Here is a 10508-nt window from a genome sequence, read left to right as displayed (position 1 = left end):
GGACCAAATCGCGCCCGTCATCGCTCTTCTCATCCGGCCTACCGGGGCGCGCTGGCTGATTTTTTTTCTACACAGAGAAATCATCGTCACGAAAACAAAGTTGACCTCCTAGCTCCTGCATTTTTTTTATCTTTAGCTTCTACAATATTCTCTTTCCGCGGCACCGGCATCCCGCAACCCCCCCAAAAAAAAACTGACCTCGTTTTCTTTTGTTTTATTTGTATCCTGTCATCTTTTTAATAAAAACAAATCAAAATGGCGTCCTTTTGGAACTCAATAACAGGGAACAAGCCCGACCCCAAACCCTCCTCGGAAACCCCTTCACAGCAACAAACCTCGGCGCCAGCCTCGACCCAGAACCCATTATTCGACTCATCACAACCTCAAGGCGTCGATGCGTTCCTCGGTAGCTCCGCCTTCACCGACCCTTCAGCCCTGCACCCGCTAGCCGGCCTCAACAAGGATGCGCTCGAGTACATCACCCTCGAGGACTCGACCCTGTCCGACCTGCCCGGCTCGCAATCCGTTATACCCTCTCGAGGCTGGTCTGACGACCTCTGTTATGGCACTGGAATCACCTACCTGGCCGCGCTCGGTGTCGGTGGTGCCTGGGGTGCGCAAGAAGGACTGCGTAGGTCCGTCGGCCAGCCGCCCAAGTTGCGCCTCAACTCGGTCCTGAACGCCGTCACCAGGCGAGGGCCTTTCCTCGGAAACTCAGGTGGTGTTGTTGCTATCGTTTACAACTTGGCCAATTCGTACATTGGCTACCTCCGGGGCAAGCACGACGCTGCCAACTCGATCGTCGCTGGTACGCTGAGCGGCATGCTTTTCAAGAGCACCAGGGGTCTGCGGCCCATGATGGTTTCCGGTGGTATCGTCGGCTCTGTTGCAGGAGTGTGGGCTGTAAGTACAACGATTACGACCAGAGCACGGTGTCGTGATAAAGTGTGACTGACAATTTTAATGATTGTAGCTGGCACGGAAGACCTTTGAGAAGGGGTCTGAAGAGGAGATTGCACACTAAATATGCCCGTTGTACTTGAATTCAAGACACCACAGCGAGCAATAGCCTTCGACTCGATCTTACAAACTTTGGCACTCCAGGCCCATGCACCTCCTGGTGTGCCTTGTACAACTTTTATATACCCACCCCAATTCGAGGGTGTTGATGACATATTAATCCGGTTACCTGCTTCTTTCTTTACGTTGAATACAGGACATGACGGTTCTGGTGGCCCAGCGCTGGATGACAGCAAAAGCCTTGTCGTCCGTTGCGTTGTTGGCTCATTTTTAGACGGAGGGTGGCGTGAACTCGAAAACAAAAAGCTGGCGATCTCTACTCCTCTCTGGCAACTGTACACTAGACTGGGGGGTTTGTATGCATAGAAAGCGCTCGGTCGAGCGTCGGGGCGAGGGGGGCGTTTGTCATGTCAATGAAATGTGATTGACTGATCTTTGTTGTTGCTTTCCCACCGGTGTCGCGTTTGGATATGGGCCTGAAAACTGGTGATAGTGACAAGTTGGACAATTTGTCAAGTCGTGGTTGAGAAGAACTCGCGTAGCTTGCCTCCGGCGAGCCATACCACCAAGACATGCCGCTTTACTTAGTTGTTCAAGGTAAGGCATCTACCTAGGTAGGCAGGCTTTAGTGACGCAGACGGACCAAGCAGGCACGACGGGATACCACAGCGAGTCTTTCCGGCTGCATCTTCAGACAGAGACTCAAGTGAAACGTCTCTGAGCTTGTCCCTAACTTCGACATACTCATTGATGAAGACATGTCCACCTCGCATCCTCACCTGTCATACTTATGCGTTCGACAGAGTATATTAACCTTATAAAAAAAACACCACGTCCACAAATTTCATCTCGAGGCATATTCAAAGAAGTGTACCAAGTTGAAAGCTCACGTGCATGCCAGCAAAAAGGCATGGCTTTCCAAGGCAACATCACCCTCGTCTACATCGACAGGACCGACGTCTTCGGCCCATCCGAGAAGAGACCCCTCGTCATTCCTCCAGACGTCAGCTACGAAAACTTCCGGGCCATAGCGACGGCAGTGATCCGAGACTAGAAGCCCTGGCGTCGCCGTCCTGCGGCTGCAGACGAGCTCCAACTGCGCAGGCTTGAAGGGGCGCTCGAGGTGAAGCAACCTCCCGAGCACATCCTCGTCGCACTCGGCCGGCTGTATACCTCATCCGAAGCTGGCATCCCCTCCAAGGGGCAAGGAAGGCAGCGCGACGACCGCGATGCACGGGTGTACAAGCTGACTGTTCCTGGGGCGGATCCCTGTTGCCGCCAGGACGCTGAACCCCAGGAGGTGTTTGTTGAGATGGTGCGGCACATAGAGAGTGGAAGGGATGTCAACCTGCAGCTGCAGCGGGTGAGTTGTTCTTCGGGGGTTGGACTTTGGAGAGGGTTGAGCGGAAGCTGTAGATGATGGACCGTGGAAAGCTGACAGCATGCTGTTCGACCATAGCCATGGCACCTTGACTCGGCATGTATGGCCGGTGATTACATCGATGATATGGATATTGAAGACCGCCACCACCAGATGCTTCCGCAGCTCCCCGGAAATAAGGACCCAACCGACGGCACTTCGAATCTTATGCTGAACGAACCTCTTCCGGCGCAAGAAGAAGCGGCATTAGAGGGGAGCGACGCAGAATCCGAGGCTGGTGGTTCCAGGAGAAAGTCTTCATTCTCGAGCATTGCAGAGTCTGACAGAACCACACTGACTGAGCTTTCTGACGATGGCTGCTCGACTTCTAACGGCGACGCTCACAAGCAGTCAAAGGACGAAAAGTAAACCTTGGAGACAAAGATCGGCCGCGGTAGCCTTGAAAAATTGCGTGCGCTCCGTAGCTACCACAAGGCTTTCATGCACAAGCGTGCTTGCTAGTGACTCCTATACATTCGAAATTGGAGAGATAATGGCACCGAAAATCGGCACAAGATTCAATATGAGATTACAAAAGCGAACAGAGTTGCATAGAACTTCGAATAGCGATTGCATAAGGCTCGTTTCGTGTCTGCATTCCAAATATGGAAATAAAATATACTGATATTATAACAATAAAGATGTTCATAACATGCCCATCCAACCAGGAGAAGAAGAAAAAGGAAAAAAAAGAGACCATCCTCGTGAATACATAGGGGTATCACCACCATAAAAAAATATTATGCCAGGGTGACTGGACTTTTTTGCTCAGCAAGAATGGCCTCGTGATCAGCACGACAGCTCCCACAGTACTCCTCATGCCACTCACGGAGCGACTGCACCCGATGCTCGTCGATGGGGCGCGTCATCCTGTGCTGCGAGTCCTCTTTGTACGGCGTCTTGTCCTTGGATTGGTCGTTGAGCATGACCCTGACCTGCTCGCAGCGCATGTTCTCGTCCATCAGCCAGTTCTCCCACTCAGACTGTATCATCTCGCGTTCTATGCTGTTGACTACACGCATCGCCACTACCAGGTCGTGTCTGTACGAGCCGAGCCGCTGCCTCGTGCGCCTGATGCGCCGCGCGGCCAGCTTGCTCGATCGTGACGACATGTTTGCGCCGGCGTCTTGGTATGGTGCGTCCATGTCTGACGAGTTGAGAATGTCGCGGAACGTACTATAACTAACGTTGTCCAAGGAAATTCATGTCAGTAGATATACGTCAAAAGACCAACAACCGTTTCAGCACTTACCACTTGCTGTTGGGCGGATTCTTCGTCACGCCCGAGATTAAAGAGCTTTCGGTCGCCTGGTCAAGATCATAGACGTAGATGGCCTTGCTCATCATGACGTTAGGCCCGATCCCGAGGCGCTGCATGAACTTGGCCGCATTACGTTCTGCCCACCAGGTCGACGTCTCGATCGAGGTGAACATAAGGTTTGTGACGACGCTAACCGCCAGCACGGCGAGAATGATGCGGTTGGCCGAAAAGATGTTGAACAACTTCCTCAGTACGGCAAATGTCCACATCATTAGGCTGGAGGCGACACTCTCGGCAAAGGACCGCAGCGTCTCCCAGACCATGTGCGTCAGCGTGCGTGGCTTTATCTGCGGTTTCTTGGTCGCGTTGATCTCGCCCGGTGTGAATATCACTACCTGCGTCTGCTGTCCAATGTGACCGTAGACCTGGATGGCCCGTTTTGTCCGGCTGTGCGGACCAAGCCTCCTCACCTGGTCGGTCGCCACCTCGGCGAGTTCCTCGGCATCACGCTCGACGTCGTCCACCGCCTGTCTCTGCACGAGGCGTTTTGAAAAGGTCGGCGCCTTGGACCAGTCGACCTTGGTATATATGGCAAGCTTGCACTTGGATTTAGCCAGGTGGGTGATTACAATCTTGGTGACGAGCTTGAATGCATGCGAGTGTGGCAAGTGCCACGGCGTCTTGACATGCTTGACCACGTATGTGATGTGATCACTGAAAACCTCAACAGTCTGCGTGTCCTCGACGTCGGCCGGCTTGCGTCGTCCAAGCACATCCCTGGAATCCACCTTGAACCTGAATTGACGTTGCATCTTCCCGTGCTCCGCAAGTTGCCAAGGTCCTTGAGATATTTCCTTGGCACGGCGCTCAAAGTACAACTTGGGGAAGATGAATGACTTGTCTCCGAATAGAATGTGAAAGCATGCCTTGGCACTGATATCATAGTGTCGTTCTGCAACGAGCTGCTGCATATCTTCCGGTTCGTAAATGACGGCGTGTGCTGGGAGCACGAATTTGGCCATATGTTTTTCCTTGTCTCCCTGATGCCGTAGGCCCGCAATCCTATCAGGCGCGCGTCCGGCATATGTCCCATCGTCAGCCGGCGTGTGAGACGGTATCTCTTCCCAGCTCTCCATGCTTAGACTCTTCCTGCCGAGATCTTCCTTTTCCAGGTCGACGAGGGTTTGAACGAGGCTTGAGAGATCCATTGGCTCCTCCGCCTGGAGATTGTCAATGAGAAGGTTGATTCGGGTCTGCAACAATGCCAAGTCTTCGAGGAAGGTCTTGATCGTAATTCTCGTGAAGCCCTTAGCATTCATATCTTGTCCGAGATGCAGGAAAATGAAGTCATTTTCCTTTCCAGGCGCTGCTGTAACCTCTGTGATGGCATCAAGCCTAACCTTGTACGCCGTCACGAGTCCCATATGATGACCGTAAAAGTACATGTTGTCGGGGGTGACATAGACGCGACCTCCACCTATCAATGTCTGGTTGCGTGAGCCATCCTCGGAAGAACTAGACCATGTTGCGTTGAATACCAGTGCTAACTTTTCCGCCATAGGAACGCTAGGGAACAGCATTCTGAACTGCGCATGATGAGGCTTCAACTCGCTGGGGTATTTTGGAGGAAAGGTCTCGCTTGTGTCGCCCTTTGAAGGATCCAGAACGACTGCTTTATCACTGCCAACCGAGTCGCTAAGTGTCTTCCGATGCAGGCTGCCGGGAATCCTGAGCTGCTGAACAGTACCCGTCGGTGACTGCACCTTGATAGGGGGCCCAAAGGGGTCGTCTTCGAAAATACTTGGGGTGCTGGGTATCGGGGCTTCACCTCCGGTGCAGTACATTGCGCCCCAGAAATTGCTACCCCAATAATTGGCTCTCAGCGCGGTGGGCATTTTCTGTGCCGCGCCTTGACCAACCCCGATCTCACTAAAGGCAACCACTGCATGCTTGCTGAGGCCGGTCGCTGTAGGGGGCCTTGCCAAAGTCGCCGGCGCTATTGCTTTCGGGCGCGAAGGAGTCGTTGGGACCATTGCGGTCTGGGGTCGTGAAGAAACCAGATGTGGGGTGACCACAGCATAATTGGCCGGCAGCAAGTTATGGCTGGCCGATATCAAGCCCGCGATCCCACCAGACGGCGATGGGCCTCCCTGATCCGTGCCAGATGTGAGGGCCTTCCGGTGAAGGTCTAGTCGCTGCATAAGACGAGAGGCATGCTCACGATTGCTCTCTCCCTCTTCCCGCGCAAGAGATGTGATTGCTCGGCGCGGTGCAGCCATATTGGATACATCAACGCTTGGGCGAGGTGCCACTCCGACCTCCGGATTCGCGGGGACAGGCATAGTTGAAGAACGGTCTGAGTTGCCTACGTTGTCATCCACAGCCATAGCATCAATAGACTTTGCAGCAAACTCAGGGGCTACTGGCTGTGTGATGGAGAATGCAGGGTCGACACCACCCGGAAGGGAGCTGTTGTCACGACCTAGAGTTGCTTCAAAGGCTTGCTTCTTGGCAACCTCGAACACTTCGAGCCACTCAATGAGATCTGCTTGTGTCTCAGCTTGCAACATTAAATTCTGAGTCTTGGTCTTGACCTCAAAGCAGAAACGACGCTCTTCTTGAACGGCGGGCTTGGCACTGCACAGAAGTAAACCAATCTCCTCGCCTTGCAAAACACCCTGAGACGAAGGCACGAGCCAGCCAAAGATACCCTCGCGGCAGTAGTACCATCGACGAAACCACATGACCTTGGGGTTTTGTTTCCCAGGCACGCTTCTAGTAAACAGCCATCCCTGCTTCTCCGAGACGAACGACGCATTGTCGCCACTGCGGAGGTTCACCGGGCCCCTCGATCCAATATACGGAACTGTCGAAACGCTATAGTCCTCCAGCTCACGGGATGGCTTAAACCCCGCGAGCGTAGGCTCCGAAACCTCGCGCCTGGCTGCCTGCAGTTCTCTCTTGAGTGCGGCCTCTGAGTCTTCCAGATCCCTGGACCACCCGCGCAGGCGATCCATTTCTTCCGAGTATTTGCCCGCGATGGCCGACGCCGGGTCAGACTTCTTCATTTCCTTCCACATGTCCGCGCTGATCTTGACGAGGAGCTTGTCCAGCGTATACCTCAGCTGCGGCGCGAGCTGGCAAAAGTCCATCGATGCCTTCAGGTATGTCTTACGCGTCTCGTATAGTGCGAATGCGTCCTCCCGTAGCGCTGATGGCTCTTTGGTCTTTGACTGGGCAACATGACGGGCTAGCACGGCGTCGAAGCCTCGCTGTGATGATTCCAACTCTCGTTTTGCCTTGTTGAATGCGTTGAGCTCCGAGTTCAAAAAGCTCCGTATCGGATCGGTGGACATGGCATCGATGTTGCGAGCGGAGGTGAGAATCTTAGTCCATCGCTCTCGCGACAGCTCACCGACCCTCTTGAGGGCCAGGAGGGTAAAGTCGGTATCGATGACACCATCGGCGGTACCGGGGGCGGGCGATGCGTTGGCTAGGTAGCTATTGATGGACTCCTCAAGGCTTGCAACATCCTGGGCGAGCCTCGTGGCAGCCCTTGCGTAACTCTCGAGCCATCGTTTGATCGCATCGACCTGGTCGCCGAAGTGGATGGCGGCGGCACGGAAAGAGGGCGAGTCGAGGGCGGCTTCATTCAGTCCGACGGGTATTGCTGCAGTCGCCCTTGGTGGAGGAGCCGCCGACGATGGTGCAGCCTTTGTAGGCGATGATATCTGGTCTGCCATGGCACTTGGCCAGTCCTCCCGCCTTGTCAAACTTGATCGCACGCCAAATCGGCCAGGGTGCCTTGGCTTATCGGGAGTCAGACGATGACGTTGTCCGACAGCTTGTGAGTTAACAGTTATTCATTTGGGCTTGAGTTATAGTTCTACCAGCCAAAGGGATTGTCCCTTAGCCTGCGTCTGTCGAAGAGACACGAGTTTGTTGTGGTTTGGTTGCTGTCGTGATCGCTAGTTGCGGCACGGGAAATGATTGTTCGTCGGGTAGCTATGTCAGAAACGGGCGGGCATGGTGACGTGACAATTCACTGCGGCGGCTAGCGAAAGAGTGCATGTAAATTTTAGCGCCGAAACCTCAGGCCCCGCCTGGGGACCAAGCGCCGCATAAGGATGTACTGTAATCATGTGCATCCCGAGCGGGTTGCTTACTTTACTGATATGGAACTTGTATCAAAACCACATTCGACTGACTACAACGGATGAGCACCAAGAGATCTCCGCCGCACTTTCGGAGGTTCCCTGCTACTGACGTGACGCGACTCCGGATCTGGACGTCGTCCCGCCGGTCAAGCAGCCACAGCCGATTTCGGAGCGGCGCCCAGGGCATACGGGGCAAAGAAAGGACTTAAGGTTTAGTTGGGTAGGTGGGTAGCAAGTAGATGATACCTAAGAAACTACAGTAGGTTGTAGGAACACTTCGAAGTACCGTATGTAGGTATTGCAAATGAACTTGATGACGAATAGTACACCAAAGTGCATTTGACAAGTTATCGTTTCTTTTGAAAATGACAAAAGTGCATATCAGGGTATATTTGAGGGTCTAGGTCAATGCACTGTGACTTCGTACCTGCACTTACCAGCATGCATTTGCAGACAGAAATCCGCTGTGGAGTCTGAACGAGACCCTACTTGCCTACCAACCGACCACCAGAGCGACCATCCTTGAGTATAACCTACATACCTTACGCAGTAGTAGCCCTTAGTGATTTATTTCTAGTATCATGTATGCTGCCTACAGGATGTTGGAGGACAAGCAAGGTAAGCTACGGGACGGCTACCTCTGGGTAAAGTAGCTTGCAGGCCTCCGGCATGCTTTTGCCAGTGGAACCAGTCATAGCTCACTGTCCCCATCACCAACAAACAATCCACTTGTGGCGGAAAACTACGTGGTAGTGCCCGGGCTTTGTTGTTCCCTAACTACCTACTGACACTGCATGGGCGGCCTCCCAACGACTTGCCGGGGGAAAAAAACAATTCTCGTGGCACTACGTAAGTTCACCAAGGATAGCTTGTTGACAATACTGGTAGATACTACATAGAAACATGCAGATAAAACAGAGGGGAAAATGTGGTGGCATTCAATTGATTGCAAACCGTTCATGACTAAACAGCTGCTCGCAAAAACCTTCTTATGAACTTGCTTGGTTTTGTTGCAGTAAGAGCGAGCTTGGCGACCATATCGCTCCAGCGTGCCTAGGATTACGCGGCGCCGCGCTGAAGTGTGCCAAGCATATCCCCTGCCCAGAAGGCAAAAATTTGATTGAAATCGAAGATCGCCTATCCCAACCGCAGCTTCTGCTGTAACTGTAACGTCCCCCGTCGACTATCAGCCAGTCACTTCAATTCCCCTATTCACATGCATATATTCTGCTACTTACTGTATACGTGAGTTTGAGAGGGTAAAAAAAATAAAATAAAAATAACATTTAACAATATAATTATGCATTTCCTTTTTGGAACCTCAAAGGAAGAAGGTGTGGTCTCGTGACAGAAATCTAGCAAGCCACGTATGCAACTGCGCCTCGATTTGCCGTGGTGGTGGGGTCCCGACAGGCGGTTGTATACCTCCGGTCTTTCCGCATGCCCGCAGGCGAAGAAGGTTGTCTCGATTTTTTTTTCTGGGTCGATCTTTTTAGGACGGACTGGCCGCCACTGCAGGGACCGGCTGGCTGCGCTACTGCAGGCTTTTTTTTTTTTTTTTTCTTTTTTTTTTTTGGTCTGCATGCACCTGTTAAACTCAGCCGAGATGCTCTGTAAGCTACCACGACTACTACGGAGTAGATACCTTTGGTCTAGTTCTAGTCCAAGTCTAGTAGTAAACTTCCACACGTGTGCATGATATGTAAAAATTCGAGACTTTTCGGACTCGAATCAGGCAACACCGCCCATTGACAAGAGGGTGCATCAAAATTTCATAGACTTTTCTCTCATCGGCACGCATCCGTCCGGGAGTGCCGAACTGAAGACTTGGATGTTGTATGTGTGTCAGACCCAACTACGTGGTGTACGTGGTAGTAGGTTGAGATATGTACGGAAGAACTCTCCGGATTTTCATCGAGGTCATCCGACTCGGCGAGCTTACCGGCTAGCATTGTTATAGTAGCATGTATAGTATCCTCGTTGCCTCAGCCGACAAAGTGATAGAGCTCCGATTATTGACCGGGTCTTTAGTCGCATACTGAGCGTCTTGTCTTGCAAGGCGAAAACAAGAGTTAGCGCCCCAGTAGTCCAGTGTCTGTGGCTAAAACATAGTGCATAATGCTGACTGCAGCAGTACCGTACTGCGGCAGTGTGCGTGCATCATTGAGAGCGCGGGGTAGATTCCCGTGTTTGTGTTTGTGTCGATGGCGGGGACAAACAAGTAGATGGGTAATTACCTTACATACCTAAGGTACCCAAGCAAGCCAAGCTACCTAGGTAGGCACGGAGTACATTGGTACATATTTTCTCCAAAAATAGAAACCGATGAGGCTTGAGTCTGTACCCACAAACAACTCTGATCACAGTACCTTGCCATGTTATGTCTAACCGATGCGCAAGTACCTTGGGTAAGCGCGACATACCTTATCCATGCCTTAGTTAGTAATTATTATACTTTGTAGGAGGTAGTTTATTATGGAGTTACCAAGCTTAGGGCCCTGCTTTTGGTACAGTATTGTGCTGTACAGTACTTACATGACTTATACTTTGAGAACTATGCGAATGCGGGGGAGCGGATTCATGATTCGTGAAGTTCTGGCAGGAGTCCCACATTGATTGTCATCACTATCCCCGTCAAGCTCGGGCACCT

The 10508-nt window shown here is 52.3% G+C and overlaps 3 protein-coding genes across 3 annotated transcripts; 2 read left to right on the top strand and 1 right to left on the bottom strand.

Moving 5' to 3' along the window:
* Positions 1 to 107: 107 nt before the first annotated feature.
* On the top strand, positions 108 to 1452 carry PgNI_04518 (uncharacterized protein). Its single transcript, XM_031124563.1, has 2 exons — positions 108 to 903; positions 974 to 1452. Exons 1-2 carry the CDS (start codon positions 256 to 258, stop codon positions 1022 to 1024), a joined length of 699 nt encoding a protein of 232 aa, XP_030985076.1. The 5' UTR covers positions 108 to 255; the 3' UTR covers positions 1025 to 1452.
* Positions 1453 to 1930: 478 nt separating this feature from the next.
* On the top strand, positions 1931 to 2809 carry PgNI_04517 (uncharacterized protein; the record flags this gene model as incomplete). Its single annotated transcript, XM_031124562.1, is given in 3 exon segments — positions 1931 to 2059; positions 2075 to 2383; positions 2480 to 2809. 3 exon segments carry the CDS (start codon positions 1931 to 1933, stop codon positions 2807 to 2809), a joined length of 768 nt encoding a protein of 255 aa, XP_030985079.1.
* Positions 2810 to 3005: 196 nt separating this feature from the next.
* Positions 3006 to 7444, bottom strand: PgNI_04516 (uncharacterized protein; the record flags this gene model as incomplete). The annotated part of the gene is made up of 2 exons (XM_031124561.1): positions 3006 to 3622; positions 3693 to 7444. 2 exons carry the CDS (start codon positions 7442 to 7444, stop codon positions 3181 to 3183), a joined length of 4194 nt encoding a protein of 1397 aa, XP_030985080.1. The 3' UTR covers positions 3006 to 3180.
* Positions 7445 to 10508: the final 3064 nt, after the last annotated feature.

Source organism: Pyricularia grisea (assembly GCF_004355905.1).
Source record: "Pyricularia grisea strain NI907 chromosome Unknown Pyricularia_grisea_NI907_Scaffold_2, whole genome shotgun sequence".
Classification (NCBI taxonomy): domain Eukaryota; kingdom Fungi; phylum Ascomycota; class Sordariomycetes; order Magnaporthales; family Pyriculariaceae; genus Pyricularia; species Pyricularia grisea.
The sequence above is the reverse complement of the archived record's forward strand: the minus strand, read 5'-3'. Positions and strand labels throughout refer to the sequence as shown.

Bases quoted from the DNA above. Each gene is read 5' to 3' on its own strand.
- PgNI_04518 (XM_031124563.1), top strand. From the start codon at position 256: ATGGCGTCCTTTTGGAACTCAATAACAGGGAACAAGCCCGACCCCAAA. The intron at 904-973 runs GTAAGTACAACG...TAATGATTGTAG, and splicing joins CTGTTGCAGGAGTGTGGGCT to CTGGCACGGAAGACCTTTGA.